Source organism: Coenobita brevimanus, chromosome 40 (assembly GCF_032717465.1).
Source record: "Coenobita brevimanus isolate Jiangsu-jjx chromosome 40, ASM3271746v2, whole genome shotgun sequence".
NCBI lineage: Eukaryota > Metazoa > Arthropoda > Malacostraca > Decapoda > Coenobitidae > Coenobita > Coenobita brevimanus.
Genome location: NC_136993.1, coordinates 60763274 through 60783912, shown reverse-complemented (window position 1 = coordinate 60783912; position 20639 = coordinate 60763274). Strand labels below are relative to the sequence as shown.

The 20639-nt window shown below is 42.7% G+C and overlaps 1 protein-coding gene across 1 annotated transcript in view; it reads left to right on the top strand.

Annotated features, from left to right (window-relative positions):
- Window positions 1-838: 838 nt before the first annotated feature.
- The window catches only part of LOC145397155 (putative glutamate receptor), a 69161-nt gene continuing 49360 nt past the window's right edge, over window positions 839-20639 (top strand). Inside the window, exons 1-3 of the mRNA XM_080270353.1 lie at window positions 839-860; window positions 19216-19319; window positions 19459-19581. Coding sequence (XP_080126479.1) covers window positions 839-860; window positions 19216-19319; window positions 19459-19581 — 249 coding nt within the window. The remainder of the gene's footprint in view (window positions 861-19215; window positions 19320-19458; window positions 19582-20639) is intronic.

Genomic DNA, 20639 nt, shown 5'->3' with positions numbered 1-20639 from the left:
CTTATGGAAAAAGGAGAGTTACAAAATGTATGGATAAAAAGATGCCTAACACAAGAGGAACTGGAATTACTGAAAAAGAAGAGGGAGGAAACAAAAACAAAAAATGAGGGAAGATCAGAGGAGGAGAATACATTTTTTTTTACGAAGTAATAGGATTGCAGGTACGAAAGTGGTACCTAAACAGGAGGGAATAAAAAGGAGGAAGGTAGTAGAACCAAGTCATGACAAGTATATAAACAAGATGATTAAGTTGATGTACTCAAATGTGGATGGAATGGTATCTAAATTATTAAAAATGAATGACTGTCAGAGAAAATGAACCACATAATATGCCTAACTGAAACAAAATTAACACCAAAGATATCAAATGACATCTTAAACTTAGAGGAATATAATATATGGAGAAGACATAGGAACTTGAAAAAAAGAGGAGAAATTATAATGTTAAATAAGAAAAATCTAGAAGTCAAAGAAATAGAACTATATATACCCTCACAAGTAGAACTGATTGCAGTAGAGATCAATACATCCGAAGGGAAAGAAATTGTAGCCAATTTTGTACATGCCACCCAAGTCAAACACATGGGAAAGAGACGACTGATTGATTGATTGATTGTAGTAGAAACTGGCGGCGCAACTGCTAAGGTCATATGCCGCCAGACAACAAGCTAAAACACGCGGCAAATAAATAGTGCATAATCGAAATATAGTTAAAAACTTGTTCTAGATATAAAACACTGAAAATAATAAAAGAATAGTTAAAAGAAAAAACAATTACTTATAAAAGTGGAAGGAGGCCCGCCTCCTGAAGAAAACCAAAAACATCAGTAAAATCGCTATGGGCTCCACCAAGCATCGAGGTGAGACAGTAGCCACCATCTACCCCTGTATGCCTAAGGAGGAATCTCCGACGCAGGTTCCCCAAACTTGGACACTCGACCAGCAAGTGACGGACAGTAGGGGGAACAAAGCAATCATCACAGTACGGTTGAGTCTCACCACTCATCAGGAACCCATGTGTAAGCCAAGAGTGCCCAATGCGAAGCCTAGCAAGAGCCACCTCCAATCACCGAGGCATGGAAGGGAGAACCCTTGGCACAACCACTCTCTGAAAGACCTCTTTCAGCTTATTATTAGCAACACCATCCCAGCATCTCCGCTAACATACATGCATTCTGTCCCGCAAGTAAGGTGTTAGATCAGATGCAGGAAGTGGATATTCTGTTGGGGGCTGTTGAGTAGCCGCAGTCTTGGCCAATGCATCCGCTGTTTCATTGCCCATGACACCAACATGTGCGGGAACCCAGCAAAAATCCACTCTCTTCCCCTGATGACGATTGAGGAACAGCCACTCCAAAATAGCTAAAACTAAGGGATGGGAAGAGTTAAAAGAGTCCAGGGCCAAAAGCACCCCTTGAGAGTCGCTAAAAATAGTAAAATAATTGTCAGGGTGAACAAACACCAACTTCAAGGCTAAAATGATGGCTGACAACTCTGCAGTAAAAACTGAGGCAACCAAAGGAAGATATCTCCACGGCTAAAATTGGGAAACACCACTCCAAAACCAACATCTGATGCGGATTTAGAGCCATCAGTATACACAGGCACAGAACCATCATGTCTAGAAGAATGTTCTAAAAAGAACCTTAAAAGACACTGAGGAGCAACAAATTCCTTTGAGCCTGCAAAAGGCCTGCAGAAAGTTACCTTTGGCAGTTTCCAAGGCGCAACCCTCGGGATCCGAACAGGACTGTAAAGTACTGCCGACAAACCAAATCCCTCCATTATATCCTGGACCCTATAGTCAAACAGACGAGGCATGCGAGGGTGTCTACTATAACACAAAAGACAAGACTGTTTCGTCACACACTCACAGACAAGTGAGTCTGGAAGGCGAAGAATCCGGAGCCAGCACTGTACTGCAAAAGACTGATGCAGTAGATCTAAGGGAGGCACACCAGCTTCCACCAATAAGCTGGGAATTGGAGAGGACTGAAAAGTCCCAGTTGCAAGGCGAAGACCAGCATGATAGACAGCATCTAGAGTTTTTAGTCTTGATTCTGTGGCAAAGGAATATACCTCACAGCCATATGACAGCTTAGAGGTTACAAATACCTGAAACAAATGCAAGAGCGTCCACCGATCAGCACCCCAAGAGGTATGGGACAGAACCCTCAATAGACTGACAGCCTTCATACAAGATGTTTTAAGATTTGCCAAGTGTGAGACCCATGTCAAACGACAGTCAAATGTCAGTCCCAAGAACTTTGTCTCTGTCACACAACGGAGTCTCCTGCCACAAAGCTGGAGATCAGGGTCCGGGTGTACCCCTCTCATCCTACAGAAGTGCATAGCCACAGTCTTTGAAGGGGAAAACCGAAAACCCTTGGAAGTGGCCCAGGCAGAAATCTTGTCCAAGGCAAGTTGCATACGCCGCTCAATAGCAGACATGCAGGAGCCAGAAAACCATATAGCTAAGTCATCCAAATAAAGGGATGAGGATACCCGAGCAGGCACAGTGTCAATACCATTGATGACCACTGCAAACAGGGAAACACTTAAAACACTCCCCTGTGGGACACCTTCCTCCTGGCACAGTGGCGCAGAGAGGGTAGAACCCACACGGACCCGAAAAACACGATCAGTCAAGAAGTCTCCAAGCAACACAGGCAGGCGACCACGTAAACCAAGGGCATGAAGTTGTTGGATGATGCCATGATGCCACGCAGTGTCATAAGCCTTCTCAAGGTCAAAAAACACAGCCACAAGATGTTGCTTGGAGGCAAAAGCTTCACAGATTGACGCCTCAAGCCTGATAAGGTTGTCTGAAGTGCACCATAATTTACGGAAACCACTCTGCAATGGAGAGAGAAAGCAACTCTTCTCCAGAAACCACATAAGCCTGACATTAACCATCTTTTCGAACAGCTTGCACACACATGATGTTAAAGTGAAAGGGAGATAGTTGGAGACTTGGGAATGGTCTTTACCAGGCTTGGGAAAAGGGAGGACAATACCCAACTTCCAACTCCTCGGAATAGAGCCCTCATTCCAAACCCCGTTAAAAAGGTCCAATAAAAACTGAAGTGAATTAGTCGGTAGATGACGCAGCATATCATATGGAATATCGTCAGGCCCAGGAACAGTGTCACCACACTCTGAAAGGGCAGCATGCAGCTCACGGAGGCTGAAATTTAGATTATACGGTTCTCCGCCACGAGAAAGAAAGTTAAGAACCAGCTTCTCCTGATTCCTACGAAAGGTAGCAAATGACTGAGAAGGATCCTTTGTGGAGACAGCACAAAACTTATTTGCAAATGCAGAGGCTACACATCTGGTGCAGACACAAGTTCTCCGTGAAGGCACAACACTGGAGGGGAGGGGGGCGAGAATCTATCCGAAATCTTGCGCACCTTTTTCCACACCATAGACATTGAAGTTGAAGATGTAACTGTAGAAACATACGACCTCCACGAGATGCAGTGAGCATTCTTCATGACCCATCTATACAGAGCACGTGCTTTGCGAAACTGTATTTTTAGAAAAACAACATTATGATTGGCAAAATACTAATGGGCAGCTGCTTTGTAAGTTCCCTTTGCTATGGAGCAGTCATCATTCCACCATGACACAGGTCTCCTGGAAAAAACACCAGAAGTCCGTGGGATGGAATGAACCCCTGCTGAGAAAATGGTCTTAGTAAAAGAACATTCGGCATCATCGATAGTTGAAAAATCAGTAACCCTGTTGGCAAATACGCATAGTTCCTCAAAGAGAGACCAATCAGCTCTGTCCAGACACCAGCGTGGCAGACGGGCTACAGGAACAGAGCGAGTAGGCTGGACCACTACAGGATAATGGTCACTACCATGTACATCATCCAAAACCTCCCAAGAAAAATCAAGGGCACAGTCAGAGGAGGAGATGGTAAGGTCAGTGACAGAATACGTGCCAGGCTGAACATGAAAATGGGTCGGCCTCCCATCACTGAGGACAACCAAATCTAAATCCCCAACCAAAGAGGCAAGAAGATCACCCAGGGGATTTGAAAGTGAGTCACCCCACAAAGGATGGCGGCCATTAAGGTCACCAAGGAGTAGGAAAGGGGGTGAAAGTTGGCTAATAAGGGTTTCTAGATCAGCATGTATAACAGGAACCGAAGGTGGAAGGTACAGACAACAGATGGTATAGCACCTCCCAACGTGCATCTGTACTGCTAGAACTTGAAAGGGGGACTGAATCTCAAAGGAAATAAAGGGGACATCAGAACGACACAAAATTGCACATCCACCACTGTGACCACCAGGACGAGATGCGTGTAAGGCCTCATACCCCCTAATAGAAGGGAACTGTGTGTCCCCCACCATTGTCTCCTGAAGAAAAACACATAGTGGGTTCAGAGCAGAGAGTAATAACTGCAATTCCTCCCAATTTGCCGTGGCACCTCTACAGTTCCACTGAAGACAGATTGGTACCGATTGAGCCATAGTGATTAGTATTAAATATTATGAACTTATAAACACCAAAGCTATGTAGCAACCTTGTTGGGAAGGGAGTGAAAGCCCTTCTTCCTAGGCGTGGAGCTCTGCCTTACCAACCGAGAAGACAATAAAGATTTAGAGTTTCCATGGGTGGAAGTACCCTTACCCTGAGACATGTCCCGCCCATCGCCTGAATGAGTCCAAAGCACAGACACCTTCTTGGAAGATCCACGTGCCCCATCCTCACACCCATGTGAGGGTTCAGCTTTTTTTTTTTTTTTTTTTTTTTTTAATGTGCTCGACTCTGGGCATAGGCTTCTCAGCCTGCTCCCAAGGCCCAGTAGTCCTCCTACATATCGTACACTTCTCCATGTCACCACTTCGGCGCTAACACCCACCATCCATATTGAATAAATGCTAGGGCTGTCTCATACAGGACTGGTGTATTGATATTAGCGGGGGTATTTTTACGACATGTCGGCGGGTCTTCTGGTAGATCAGTAAACTCTGCTGTAATGGAATTCAAATCCTTAAACTGTTCCCTGCACCAGCGGGGATTTGAACCTGGGTCTGGTAGGATCGCAAGCCACCTCTCTACCGATTGAGCCACCCCCTGGAGGGGGTTCGGTTGGCCCCAAGGTGCCAACCGAACACCCTCCAACCAAATCAACCAAAGGTTGGCTGCTGGGCGACGGATCAGAGGGAGCAAACGACTGAGCTCTTTGAGTATCTAAAGACCCAGGCCCCACCACACCTGAGCAAGAGGCAGGGACGGGAATCCCAGAAGGGCCATCATGAGCACCCACAGACTTAGATGCCACCACTGACTGGGTTGTCAAGTGAAGAGCCCCCTCAGAGTCCTCATGCGGTACAGAAGTTTGAACCTTAGAAGGAGGGGAGTCACCCCAAAACTCCTCATTCACTCGTTTGAGGTTGGCAGATGCAACCTCCATCTCTGCACCAGAACTTAAAACATTAGAAACAGTAGTGCCACACTGTAAAGAAGAGTGAACAACAGTAGCATAGTGGGCAGATGGCACAGGAGCAGCTGTTGGTATGGGAATAGCAGCCGATACAGGAGTATGAGAGATGCTGTTTTTGTTGGATATGTCAGGACAAGGATGCACAGGAAGGACATCGGGAGTTTTGGATGTGTCAAAGCAAGGTCACAGGAGGAACCGGAGGAACTGGGATGGGGGAGGCACCCCCAGACGCTGGAAGAACTACCGCAGAGGGGACACCCCGAGAGACAGAAGGCACCTCCCTGAAGGATGCGCATCTGCTTCCAGGCTGCACTCCCTTTGTGGAACCCCCCAGCTGAGAAGGCTGGGAAGTAGAACCCCGATAAATTGATGGGGCATTGTGTGACGGCAGGAGCACCTGCCGGGTAGCTTTATGGCGAGACAACGCAGCAGCAAAGGTAACCCCAGAGCGAATGAACCGCTCCCTTACCCTGGCCTTGCCTCAGAAAAGGACAGTTTCTCCTTCGTTCGGACAGAAATAATCTCATATTCATACATGTATACCTTGCAATCCCTTGAGGAGGCCGCATGTGCTCCTCCACAGTTCAAACATTTAGAGGGTTGAGAACAATCATCCACACCATGAGAAATTGCACCACAATTTCCACAAACCTCAGGAAGGCCAGACGCTTCCCGCCTGCAAGAACGGCGAACATGACCAAACGTTTGACAATAAAAGCACCTTCTGGGGCAGGGAACATAAGGTTTAACCTTAAGCTTCCACCATGCAGCGGTGATGACTTCTGGCAAAGTAAGAAGATCAAATGTCAATATAAGAGTGGGCGTGGGGGTTAAAATCCCATCAACTTTCTTCATTATTCTTTGAACTGCTACAACTCCCTGAGGAGCCAGCCCCTCTAAGAGAGAAGAGTCAGAATATGAGATCAATTCACGAGAATACACAACCTGTTGGGACTGATTTAGGACCAAATGACGAGAGGCAGATACAGTATAAGCAGCGACCATAGTTAGGGACTGGATGCATGAACTTTCCTCTTCATTCCTGTCTTCTAGCAATAGAGAACCATCAACCTGCAAAGAGACCTTGGGGGTAAATCCACATGCTGAAACAAGACCACTGTGAATCTGAAAACAACTCAGGTTCCGGAAGGAAGTACCATTATCCATTTTAAGGACTATGTATTTTGTGTAAGAGTGATTCACAAAAACACCAGGTAACACCTCGATAGGAAGGGCATCCTCATTCGCAGTTTTGGCAGATGACCCAGAGGGTACAGGGTCATCGGCCAGACAGTGTTCAGGTGATGCCAACTCGTGCGGCTGGTCACCGACCACACGAGTGGTTAAAGAAGTTTCTGATTATCAATATTTACATTAGTGAGATAAAATGGCACCAGGAGCCAAGGGAAACCGCCTACCAGGGAGTGAGGGGACTGAGCGTGGTCTGATGGGAGCGGGGTACCTCGTCCCCAGAGGGTGCCCCCAAAAGGACACCCCGTGACACGAAAATTTGCTCACACAAATGCAAAGACCCCCTTCCCCAACACCCCCCAGCCCAGACACCCAACCAACCAACTCAGGACAGCACCAAGGCGATCCCTTTGGAGGGCGGCACTGATGACCCATACGGGTAACCTACGTTTCGGGCAGCGCTTAGTCAGACCCCTCACTCACAACCCTACCCGCATGGGAGACCCTGCCAGATGTCGTTACATCCACGGGCAGGCTTGTGGGATCACAGGGGCATGCAAGCCCCCCCACCACAACAAGGTGGCTGCCCACGGAGGGGGGGGGGAGAGAGACGAATATGAGGACCTTGCAGAGAAAATAATTCAGAGTTTAAGAGCATTACTCACAAAATGGAAGAGAAATCGGAAAGAATTATACTAACTGGAGATTATAATACAAATATTAATTGGAATACTCTAGATATAATAAGCCAAGAAAGCTGTTGGGACCAAAATCTCCTGGATCTCGTGCAAGAGTTTTTCCTAACGCAACATGTAAGGGAAAGCACAAGAAAAAGAGGACTCAATGTACCCTCAGTGCTAGATCTCATATTTACTAGGCAAGAAAACGATATTGACAATTTAATATAACACCCTCCATTCGGCAAAAGCGACCATGCAGTACTAAATTGCAACTTCAAGATAGCATATGACATAGTTAACAGCAATGAAAGTTACAAAAAGAGCCTAAACTATAAAAAGGGAAACTATCATGACCTAAAGAAGTACTTCTTAGAAATTGATTGGGGAAAGGAGCTTAGAGGACAAGATTTAAATGCTATATATGAACAATTCTGTGAACTTTATGAAATAGGAGTCCAGAAGTACATCCCACAGCACAAAGAAACAGAAAAGAAAAGAAAGAAATGGTTCAATTCAGAATGTAAAAAATCAAAAGAAAGAAGAGATTTGTTGTGGAATAGATACAGAAGACACAATAGTGAAAGGGCATATAATAATTACAAACAGGCAAGAAACGCTTATACAAGAATAAGGAGGGAAGCCCAAAAACGGTTTGGGGAGGATATCATAAATAAAAGTAGTGATCAACCGAAGCTATTTTACAGCTACATCAGAAGCAAAACCAAAGTAAAAGATAAAATACAATCAATTACGGACGAGGGAATCACCTATACACAAGAGAAGGATATTTGTGAAGCATTAAATAAGAAATTCCAATCAGTTTTAACAGAGGAAAAAAAAAAATTGAGAGGGATTATGTGGAACATGCATACCCACACATACTACCAGATATACAAATATCAGAAAAAGTAATACAGGAGGAGCTAGGTAAATTAGACAAAGGCAAAGCAAATGGTCCTGATGAAATTTCATGTTGGGTACTATGTGAATGTGCAAAGGAGTTAAGTAAACCATTATTTTTTATTTTCAAGAAATCCTTGAGTCGAGGTAAACTACCTGATATTTGGAAGAAAGCAATCATTGTTCCCTTATTCAAGAAAGGGAATAGACAAAATCCACCGACCAGTATCACTTACCAGTGTAGTAAGCAAGGTATTAGAAAAGCTTATAAGAAAAGCTTGGGTAAATCATCTAGAAGAACACAATATGATAACAGAAAGACAGTTTGGTTTCAGAAAAGGAAAATCATGTGTTACTAACCCTTTCAGGCACAGTCGCGCGATTCGCGTGATGTCGGCTTGCACTCCGCCAGACACAGTCACGCGACTCGCGTCCTTAAGGCCCCTTCAAGGCCCAAAAATATTCGTCAGAAAAAAACTTATAGGCCGATTTGCGTGATTTTTTGGCGCGTCTTAGGGTAGCCAAGGCCTACTGGAGGTAAGTCATTGGCAACACTGCTTTGCCTTATCAGCCTCAGCCCGCTCCCTCCAACCTCAGTGTTTGTTGAGCAGTCAGCCAGTGATGTTTGACAGCTCGTGGTTCCCTTTAAATCGTCCATAATTCTCCTCCTCTTGCCCAAGGCAAAGACCCTATTGAATCAGTGAGATAATACATTGTATGTGAACATATAGTGATGTGATATTGTTGATGGAACATTCATATATGTATTGAAAAGCAATTCTGGCCGTTAGCAATCGTTGGGCCTTGGAGCCAGACACATGGTCAGTGTAGCGGGGTTGCACCACTCCACCCCCCCGTAGGCCGTATGGCGTGAGTGGAAATACGTATATAAATGAAGCCAAGGCATAAATATATATTGTGTGAAACATACTGTGGATGGCTTGGTGAAATTATGGAGCCAGCAAGCGTTATGTGTGGCATGAAACAGTGTTGTGAAGGGGCAAACCTGAAGTTGGGAGGGGAGAATTACCGGTGTTTTTAGGGCTGGAATTATTGTGATTCTGATAGTGTAAATGCGTATGGAATTGTATGAAATATACGTCAAACAAGCTGCGAGTTTCCGTGAACGAGTGTGGTGTGTGCTAAAAATAAAGCGTTGCCTGATACTCTCAGGGAGCAGCTGACTCACACACACACTACATAACTCCTTATCTTCAAATCCCTGGTCTAACTGGATCAACACCCCTGGAGGAAGTGAGTTCTGCAAATTTTGTTGATATATGTAATAATCTATTACCATTACCTCTCACACTTTCAGACAAATATCCATTTTCTCCTACAGATTACACATGAAAGAAAGTAAATCTCCACAGCAGTAACTATAGAAGAGTTATGTTTATGTGTAGTAGGTTATAACAATAGAAAAAAACATCCATGGAAGATGTAATAGTCTGTACAGATAGGGGAAAAAGAAAGTTAGTAGCATAGTCTTCAGGCCGGTGTGCGAGGAAGAAACAGTGTGTGTAAAAGTTGGTAGCGATCGGAAGAGTAACCTCACTTTGTCGGCCAATTACTCGAAAACTATTAGACTTATCGATTTCCTGTTACAACCATCATCAATACCACTAAATTCTACGTAAGATCAATACCAGAATGTAAGCCTTTGGTAGCGTTTTGGGGGGTAAAAGGCGAGAGAAATGTTTTTGTTCCTAGCGGTTGTTGTGTGACATGACAAGCGCTCGGAGTAATAACATCATTTTGTCGGCCAGTTGCTCGAAAACTATTAGACTTATCGATTTTCTGTTACAACCATCATCAATATCACTAAATTCTATGTATGATCAATACCAAAATGTAAGCCTTTTGTAGCGTTTTGGGGGATAAAAGGCGAGGGAAATGTTTTTTTTCCCCTCGCGTTTATCAGTGACATTCGCTCGGAGTAATAACCTCACTTTGTCGGCCAATTACTCGAAAACTATTAGACTTATCGATTTTCTGTTACAACCATCATCAATACCACTAAATTCTACGTGTAATCAATACCCGAATGTAAGCCTTTGGTAGCGTTTTGGGGGGTAAAAGGCGAGGGAAATGTTTTTCCTCGCATTTGTTATCAGTGACAAGCGCTCGGAGTAATAACCTCACTTTGTCGGCCAATTACTCGAAAACTGTTTGACTTATCGATTTTCTGTAACAACCATGATCTATACCACTAAATTCTACGTATGATCAATACCAAAATGTAAGCATTATGTTACGTTTTGTGCGATAAAAGACGGTGGAAATGAGTGTCTCTTCCCGGCTGTTACCATTGAGAAAGGCTCGTAGTAATACTCTCATTTTCTCTGCCAATTACTCGGAAACTATTGGACGTATCGATTTCACGTTTGAACCATGATGAAGAGCAGGAAATTCTATATATGTACAATACATAAAAATGTAATATTTCTCATAAGAATTCGTGGTTACGTAGACGGGAACATTGCGTACGCCATGCGCGCATCACGAAAGTCAATCACGCACGGAGTGCCTTGTACCAATTTTCGATTTACTCGAGAACTATGAGGCGTATGGGGTTTTCCCGTCACAGTGGGAAAGCTGGATAATGGGGGCATATTACTATGTAATAAAAACGTTAGGTCCCTGGGAAAACTTAGCTCTCAGAGGTCAGTGAAAATTTTTCGAAAATGGCTCTCAGTTTTTGACCATTTTCTCGAAAAGTATACATCGTATCTAAACCAGATTGGTTTCGTTAGAAAGCTGATGAAATTCTCTATGAAAAAATATTAGATCATTTTCCTGTAGGATGGAAAACATTCAAACGGTGATGTTGGGAAGTCAAAAATGTTTACTCGACATGCCTTCCAGGGCTCATAACTTTCTGTGCTGTTGTTTTCCTGTGTTTTGGTCATGTTTATCAGATAGAACAAACATCCATGCATACCTGGACATAGGTTTCATGGGAATACATTGATTTTTGGGGGGCGAAAATAAGGCAAGAATGTGTTTCATTCGCTCAAATTTGCTCAAATTTGCCGCGCGCGCGCTCACCGGCCGGGCGGCTTCGTAGTCGAAATTCCGGGATCAGAAAACTTATTGAAACTTATCGTGCGCGAAAGGGCTAATCTGTTGAGCTACAATGACAGAGTAAATCATGTGTTACTAATCTGTTGAGCTACTATGACAGAGTAACAGACACATTACAGGGAAGAGAAGGATGGGTGGACAGTATCTATTTAGATTTCAAGAAAGCATTTGACACAGTACCACACCAAAGACTTTTATGGAAACTGTACCATCAAAGGAGGAATTCGAGGCAAACTGTATTGTTAGATGCAAGATTTTCTCATAGGAAGAGAAATGAGAACAGTACTAAGGGAAAATTACTCATCATGGAAAGAAGTGACTAGTGGAGTACCACAGGGCTCAGTGCTGGCACCAATCATATTTTTAGTGTATATAAATGATATAGACAGTAACACTGGAAATGAAAGCTATCTAAATATGTTCGCAGATGATGCAAAAATACAAAGGAGAATTACTAACACAGACTCTTGTAAAGAGCTACAAGAAGAATTAAATAAACTTCATGAATGGAGTAATACATGGCAAATGGAATTCAATGTGGACAAGTGTCATGTAATCAAGTTTGGTAAAAGTGGAAAAAGACCTGATTGGGATTATACGTTAGGAAATAAAACACATACATCAGAAAGAAAGAAGAACCTAGGTGTGATTATCAATAACAGACTATCTCTGGCTGACCACATCAGTGAGAAGGTATAGAACATATATACCCTGCTTCCAAATATGAGAATAGCATTCACATACATAAATGAAGACATGCTATGGATAATAACATCATTCATCAGACCAACCCTGGAGTATGCGTCAGTAGTCTGGAGTCCTCATCTCAAAAAACAAATAGACAAGATTGAAAAAGTTCAAAGGGCAGCTGCAAGATGGGTACCAGGCTTAAGGGATCTAAGCTACGAAGAAAGAATAAACTGAATCTACCAACACTACAGGAGAGAAGGAAAAGAGGTGACATGATTATGCTATATAAATGCACATCAGAGAAGGAGAAAATAGACATAAATGATTACTTAACCTATGGGGAAGCATCAGCAAGAAGACACTGGAAAAAACTGCATAAGAGCAATTGATCAGTGGAATGCACTACCTAATGAAATAGTGTATGCCAAAACAATTCACAATTTTAAGGATATGTACGATAAATATGGTTTAAGACGCGGCACAGTACGAGCTTGACTCATTCCTGTAAAGATACAATTAGGTAAGAACAATTAGGTAAGAACACACACACACACACACACACACACACACACACACACACACACACACTACATAACTCCTCATCTTCAAATCCCACAAGGTCCTTCAGGCCCCTCAACACCCCTAGAGGAAGTGCAAGGAACAGCGTGGTTGGATGAAGAGGTGAGACCGGCTGTGGCACAAAAGAAGAAACCATACAATGAATGGATGAGAAATAGGGGCGTGGAAGAAGTTGAGAGGCGGAAGAGAGAGTTATATGTAGAAAGAGAGAGGTGATAAGTAGGGCTGGGCAAGAACCGGTTCCAGAATCGGTTCTAGCGATTCTGATGAGGTATACTCAGAATCGATTCCCAACTTCGGAACCGATTCCCAAGAAGCAGTTCCTTCAACACTAATTTTTGGTAAAGAGAACCATGTTTATTCAATATTTCCCAATGATTAGCATTATTATTTTCGAGAAAGATTAAGAGAAGCATATAATTTATGTTTATATAATAATTTCCAATGGGTGATTGGCATTATTATTTTTGATAAAGAGAAGCATATGTTTATTTAATATTTCTCAATTGTTGGCATTATTATGTTTGATAAAACTATGTTTTGGTAAATTAAATTTTCTTTCCCCTCAAAATAAAGAAGTAAATTTGTAAATATTTATTATTTAATGCACCTACATCATAATTATGCTGTTCTTCCCAGCTGGCAAATTAGGGCTTTACAATAGAAAGCAATTATGTCACTCAGATACTCTTGGGAACCGGTTCTAGAACCGGTTCCAGCGATTCCTTTGGCACTGAGAATCGGAACCGTCGGTTCAAATTTTAATGGTTCTTGCCCAGCCCTAGTGAAAAGATTAGTAAAAGAGAGTAAGAAGAGAGCGGATGAAGAATTTGGAAGGAACTTGAGTGTAAAGTGGAGGGACTGTAAGAAAATGTTCTGGAAAGAGGTGAAAAGAGTAGGACAGGGTGGAAGTGATGTTAACAGGGGAGTGAAAGATAAAAATGGTAGATTACTAGTGGAGAAGGGAGAAAAAGTGAGCAGATGGAGAGAACACTTTAAGAAATTGTTGAACATAAAGGATGGAAGTAATGCGAGTATAAGTGGCCGGGGAATGGCTGGGAGAAGGAGGGAGGTGAGAAGACAGGAAGAAATCAGTAGGATAAAAGTTGTGGGAGCAATGAAGAAAGTTAAATTGGGGAAAGCCCCAGGAATTGATGGAGTGTGTGGTGAAATGCTGAAGTATGGGGGAGAGATAGTAGTAGAATGGATGTAGAAAATGTGCAGATTGGCCTGGGAGGAAGGTAGAGTCCCAGAGGATTGGAAGTCAGGTACTGTATAATTATTCTCTTGTACAAAGGAAAAGGGGAAAAAGAAGTGTGTGATAATCATAGGGGCATCTGTCTTCTTAGTATAATAGGAAAAGTGCATGGTAGGATACTTATTGACAGAGTTAGAGAAAGAACAGAGGAATTAGTTGGAGAAGAACAGGGAGGCTTTAGGAACGGAAGAGGTTGTGTAGATCAGATATTCATTCTTAGATCTTTAGTGGAAAAGTTTCTAGAGAAGGGAAAGAAGTTGTATGTGGCTTTCATGGATTTGGAGATAGCATATGACAGGGTCAATAGACAAGGATTGTGGAAAGTATTAAGAATATATGGAGTAGATGGGAAGTTGTTGAATGCTGTGAAGAGTATGTATGATGGTGCTAAGGCTGCAGTGAGTGTGGATGGTGAACTGAGTAAATTTTTTTCTTAGAAAGTTGGGTTGAAACAGGGATGTGTCATGTCTCCATGGTTGTTCAATCTGTACATGGATGGGGTAATAAAAGAGGTACAGTCGTGGCCATAAGTAATCACCTATCCTCGTGTACCCCGTGCCTCTTGCTGGCTCCCTTACGCGCGGCAACTCACACTGGGGTAAAAGGGGCTGAGAGGGAGGGGCCAAAGAGAGAAGGGAAGGTGGGTGGGGGGCCGAGTGATGGTGCTTAGGTGGAGTGGGGGAGGGGAGGGAGGGTAGGTAGGGGAGGGAGAATGAAATGCGAAGTTGTGGCCACATAATATGTCTATTTTCTTTCATTCAGGGCATCATATAAAGGAGTTACTATTCGGTAGATAAAGTTGCACTACACCTTGTATTGCGGCGTCAGATAAACTTTGGATAGGTGGTGATGTCAAGGACTGGCTCTTGAGAAAAGTATCCTGACGTGACAAATCAAATATTAGTGCAGAGTCATCGAGATTTTGTCGGCCCAGATTGTCAACGTGTGGATAAGGCGACCAGATTCCCGCCTTTATAAAGGCTGGACGGTCCTGCTTTTTTTTTTTTTTTTTTTTTTTTTTTTTTACCTGTCCAGCTTTTTTAATTGTGACTAAAATGTCCTGCTTGTGGGGCAAATTATGTAAAATGTCCCGCTTTTAGAAAATTAATATTACATTAGATATAAAATGACCTTTTATGAAATTATGATGAATTAGTATAATTATGCATAATCCAAACCAAGTGAAATACCAAATTGTTAATATAAAATTTATAATACTAACTGGTAACTTTGGTGGGCCAATTCACCTTACTGTCACTACTGTGCTGTATATTGGTTACTCAGTTTCTAGAGTTCGTTTGAGACGTTAGTGTTTGATTAGCAGCCCGAGGGCGAGGGTGAGGTGTTGCGTAGCAGCCGTCGCACACTCACATTCTCTCTCTCTCTCTCTCTCTCTCTCTCTCTCTCTCTCTCCACACACACACACGTGACATTGTCCCACTTTTAGCTCCAATAAATCTGGTCACCTTATGCGTGGAAGCCAAAGAACGAGGGGGGCCCTCCTCCTCCAGCTCACCAAAGACGAGTGGGAGCTGTTCAAACGAAACCAGCAAACCATCAACAACATTGTTTCCCCGGTGCCACGACGTCTGCATGAGGTTTTTAAGGCATGAGGCCACTGGCTTGACCAGTGTCGGTAGACACTGACATTGATATATTCTGGGAGTTTGGGTATGATTTTGTTTCATTTTCCCTCTAATAGATTATGAGCGATAACGTTACCATATCCACCCATGAGCACAGACATCAAATTTATTTACCTTTTATGTGCAATTATTTTAAAAAGCCTTTTCATATAGAGATGTCATTAAATAATTATTGAATTATCATGATGGTGACTGTATAGAGGGAGTGTACCGTATACCGCGAGAGAGATCATATTTACTGTGGACACATCCATGTCAAAAGTTGCATATATTATTTAGTTCTTATACAAACATTACGGAAGTCAAAGCCATCCAGATTCCATTCTCCATCTGAGGTCAAAATACACGGATAAACACAAATATCTGGCTCCGCACAAATGTTTGATGTCACGTCAGTATATTTCTTTCACGAGCTAGTCCTTGACATCACCACCTATCTAAAGCTTGTTATCTGACGCCGCTACACAAGGTGTAATGCAGCTTTATCTACCGAATAGTAACTCCTTTATATGATGCCCTGAATGAAAGAAAAGAGACAAATTATGTTGTCGCAATTTCACATTTCATTCTCCCTCCCCTCCCTCCCCTCCCTCACTCCACCCCAGCACCATTGCTCGTTCCCCCACCCACCTTCCCTTCTCTCTCTGGCCCCTCCCTCTCAGCCCCTCTTACTCCAGTGTGACTTGACGCGCATAAAGGAGCCAGTCTGAGGCACGGCGTTGAGGATGATAGATGATTATTTATGGCCACGACTGTACAATGTAGGGTAGTGGATGTTGGAGTGACCCTGGTGAGAGAGGGTAGTGTTTGGAAACTCCCTGTACTGTTGTCTGCAGATGATACTCTGTTGTTGAGTGAAAACGAAGAGAGCTGCAAGGTTTGGTGGATGAGTTTGGGAAAGTGTGTAAGAAACGGAATCTAAAGGAGAATGTAGAGAAGAGTAAAGTGATGGTCTTTGAGAGAGGCGAAGTCAGTGAATGTACAGCGAGGTTGGATGGTGAGGAATTGGAAAATGTGAGTACGTTTAAGTACTTGGGTAGTGTGATGAATAAGGATGGAGGTTTGGAGGGTGAAGTGCTTGAAAGGGTACAGCTGGGAAGAAAGGTTGTTGGTTCCTTGAAAGCAGTGATAAGAAGCAGTGAAGTGAGCATGGAAGTGAAAAAGTTACTACATGACAGTATTGTGATACCAACTCTAAAGTATGAAAGTGAAGTTTGGACGTTGCTGGAAGGACAGAAGTCAAGAGGGAGAACAGTGGAAATGAGTTATTTAAGAGGAGCCTGTGGAGTCACATGGAGAGACAGACTGACAAATGAGGATATAAAGAAGCGTTGTGGTGTGGATGTGGATGTGATAGGAAGCGTTAGGAGGAATACACTGAGGTGGTTTGGCCATGTGGAGAGGATGGAGGGTGAAAGACTGACGAGGAGAGTGTATGTGAGTGAGGTGGAGGGGGGAAGAGGGAGGGGGAGGCCAAGGATGAGATGGAGGGATGGGGTGGAGAGGTATTTGAGGAAGGAGTGTGTGAGTTAGGAGAGGGGCAGTGAAATGGCAGGGGACAGGGCGACGTGGAGGCGATTTGTTTGTGGCCACCCCGAACGGGATTTATGCGTCTGGCAATAGATAGATAGATCAATACCCCTTTATTTTTCACACAAATAACCATTTTCTCCTACATATTACACATATGACAGAAAGTACAGCTTCATTAGCAGTAACTGGAAAAAAGTAGTGTTCATGTCTAGTAGGGTATAACATCCCTTGGAGATTTTACAGTCTGTACATAAAAGAAAAGAAAGAAATGAAGGTTTTGGGAGCATAGTCTTCAGGTAAACGTGGGGGGAATACAATGTTTTTTTTTTTTTTTCATTTGCAGTAAAAGTAGGCAGCGATCGGAAGAGTAATCTAGCTTTGTCGCCCTATTACTCGAAAAATATTGGCTGTATCGACTTCCTGTAAAAACCACAATAAAAATCAATGATTTATACGTATGTTCACTACCAAAATAAAAACCTTTGGAAGTATATTTTGTAAGGAAAAGCGTGGGAACAGAGTGTGTTTTTTTTTTCTCGCGGTTAATGCAACCAGTGCTCAGAGGAGTAATCTCACTTTGTCGGCCAATTACTCGAAAACTATTTGACATATCGATTTCCTGTAAGAACCATGATGAGCAGTAAATTCTATGTACGTTCATTACCAAAATATAAGCCTTTGGGAGCATATTTTGTAGCAAAAGGCGGGTGAACAGAGTGTGTTTTTTTCCTCCCTTGCAGTATAAGTAGAAAGCTCTTGGAGAAATCTCACTTTGTCGGCCAATTACTCGAAAATTTTTGGCCGTATCGATTTCCTGTAAGAACCATGATAAGAGTAGTAAATTCTACATATGCACAGGACATAACAATGTAATATCTCTGATAAAAAGTCGTTGTTACATAGGCAGGAATATAGCGTTTGCTGTGACGCATGACGAAAATGATGCACGGCTGTGAGTACCTAGTCGTTTTTTGCGATTTACTCGGAAACTATGAGGCGTATAAAAAATCTGTGGGGATCATGAGAAAGCTCATGAAATTTTACATAATATTATGAAATAAAAACATAAGGTGTGCGAGAAAAGTTTTGCAGAAAAGCTCCCTGTACAAAAAAGTTTTTTTTTTTTATAAGGCTTTCAGTTTTTGGCTATTCTCTCGAAAAGTACAAATCTTATCACAACCGGATATTTCTCATCAGAAAGCTGAAGAAATTCTCTATCAAAACTTCAAATAACATATTCCTGTATGATGGAAAGCATTCGAATGGCGATGTTGGGAAGTGAAATTGACGTTGATAAGTGTTTATTGAGGGCCGCCTAATGTAGTTTTATTCGTGTTTGTGTGTGTGTGTGTGTGTGTGTGTGTGTGTGTGTGTGTGTGCTTATCAGCTAGAACAAACATCGTTGAATAACATGATATAGGTTTCATGACAGTATATTGAGGTTTGGGTGGCAAAAATAAGGCGAGAATAGGTGTTTTCAGTGGCGTGTGGGCGGGCTGGGCGGGTGGCCAGTCAATTATAATTGTGTGCCAGAAAACTTACTGAAACTTATGCATGCACGAGAGGGTTAATGTAGATGTTGTCCTTCAATAAGATTAACCAGAATACCTGTAATGTAATGAAGGAATGCTAATGAATCTTATTATTTCTGCTTTACCTTACTAAAGAAACAAAAAGATGCAGCAGAAAGTAAATACACAATTAAGGCATACTCATTGTAAAAATTTCTCTGAATATTAAGACAGCAGGAAAATACTTTTTATTGTTGTTTGGCATTTACCATGCAAAATTCATCAGGTATTTCCTCCCTATATCACTAATGACAAATATGAACGAAGAGTTTTCATGTTGTTATATTTACTCTGTCTTTTAGTTCTCTTTTTATTATCAATGTTTGACCACCACATTGAACTATAAGGTGTGTGTGGCCTATGTTCCTAACTATCTTAAAGTAATTACTAACAATCCACACAGAGTACAAAACTATCTGCAATTATTGTGCATTGGGTTGGCAAGGGACACTGACCCGATGTTCCTGCTTCTTTGTGTAACACTGGTCACAGAATGGGTACTATTTGCAGTAGCCAAATATTAATAATTGCTTTTATTTTCATTGCTTTTATTATCAGTCACTAGATTCTTATGCCCTCCAGTAAAACTTCTGTAATTTTTGTTAACCTTATCCAGATGAGACCGGGGAAGAAGGACTAGTAATCGATGTTCTGAATGCGATACTTGAAGCTGCAAAGGAACGGGATCATTGCACTGTCTTTATTACTGAGATGTACACGGTATGAATTTTCTCATTATACTGGAGGTGCATTTGATAATGGTCTACTGTAATTTAATGCTTCAATATGAATTTCCAATCCATTATATTTATAATATGAGCTGGTGGATGGGAAATTACTGTGTTCTAATATTTTACAGTTCAGTGGTGTCCGTGAGGTGGCAGCGTCATGGGGTATGGGTGTGTTCAAAGTGGCGGCGAGTGGTCAGGATGCTAATGTGACGCACACACAACTCTCCCAAGTGGTTGGCCAGGCAGGCTTTGTAAGTTAATGTTCATATTTTACTGCAGAGGAGGGTGGTTCACTCTTCCATCATCAGTAAGGAAATCAAACCTCGCTGGATATTTGGAATCAGATATGGAACTTCACAAATGACAGTGAAGGATAATAAATCGAAACATAGACACACAGAACTTTCTATTAATGTTGATTCGTCACCTGGGTTCACTTGCACAAAGCAATACCGACGTCTGTGAGACGGAAGTCCACGATGGTGGAAACAGGGGTGGGGGGGGGGGACAGAAGTAACCCAAAAAGAAACAGGAGGCGCTATGAGACCCACTGTACATTCTCAAAGGCTTCCCTGCTTGTACTCTTTCAATAGCATTTTGGCCTAGACCAGACCACTTTCTAAGTTAACTGCATGGATTAGTTTAACAGAGCTCTCTGAAAATGACCACAGCAAGACATCATTAAGTACACACACACACACATCCAGAAAGAGGTGTTAGGAGTTACTGGTAACATCAAACAAAGCCCCTTCAGACCCACTGATATCAATGACACTGACAACATGGGGCCTCATGAGGGGGATAAAGCAGCCGGTCCCCTTTTCACCATCAAGGACCCCACTATATTCCCCATTCCCTAGACTAACCAGCCAGACTCCTCACCCCCGAAATCACTAGTATGTTATAGCACTGTCTGGCAAACTTCATCAAGACTTCAGCATCCACATAACAGTTACCTTTGTCATAGCCCTCGTGCCTCCCTGGGATAGCAGTGGATGGTGACGAAAAATTCTAAGACTGTATCCCTTAGTCAACTCAGATATGTCTATCTATTTATCTATCTATTGCCAGACGCCTCAATCCCGTTTGGGGTGGCCACAAACAAATCGCCTCCAAGTCGCCCTGTCCCCCGCCATTTCACTGCCCTGCTTCCAACTCACACACCTCTCTCTCATATACCTCTCCACCCCATCCCTCCATCTCATCCTCGGCCTCCCCCTCCCTCATCCCCCCTCAGATATGTACTTATGGTAAACTAGCCAGGCCATGGGTTAAGTTACTGTTATTGACTTACATTCGGAATGACTGC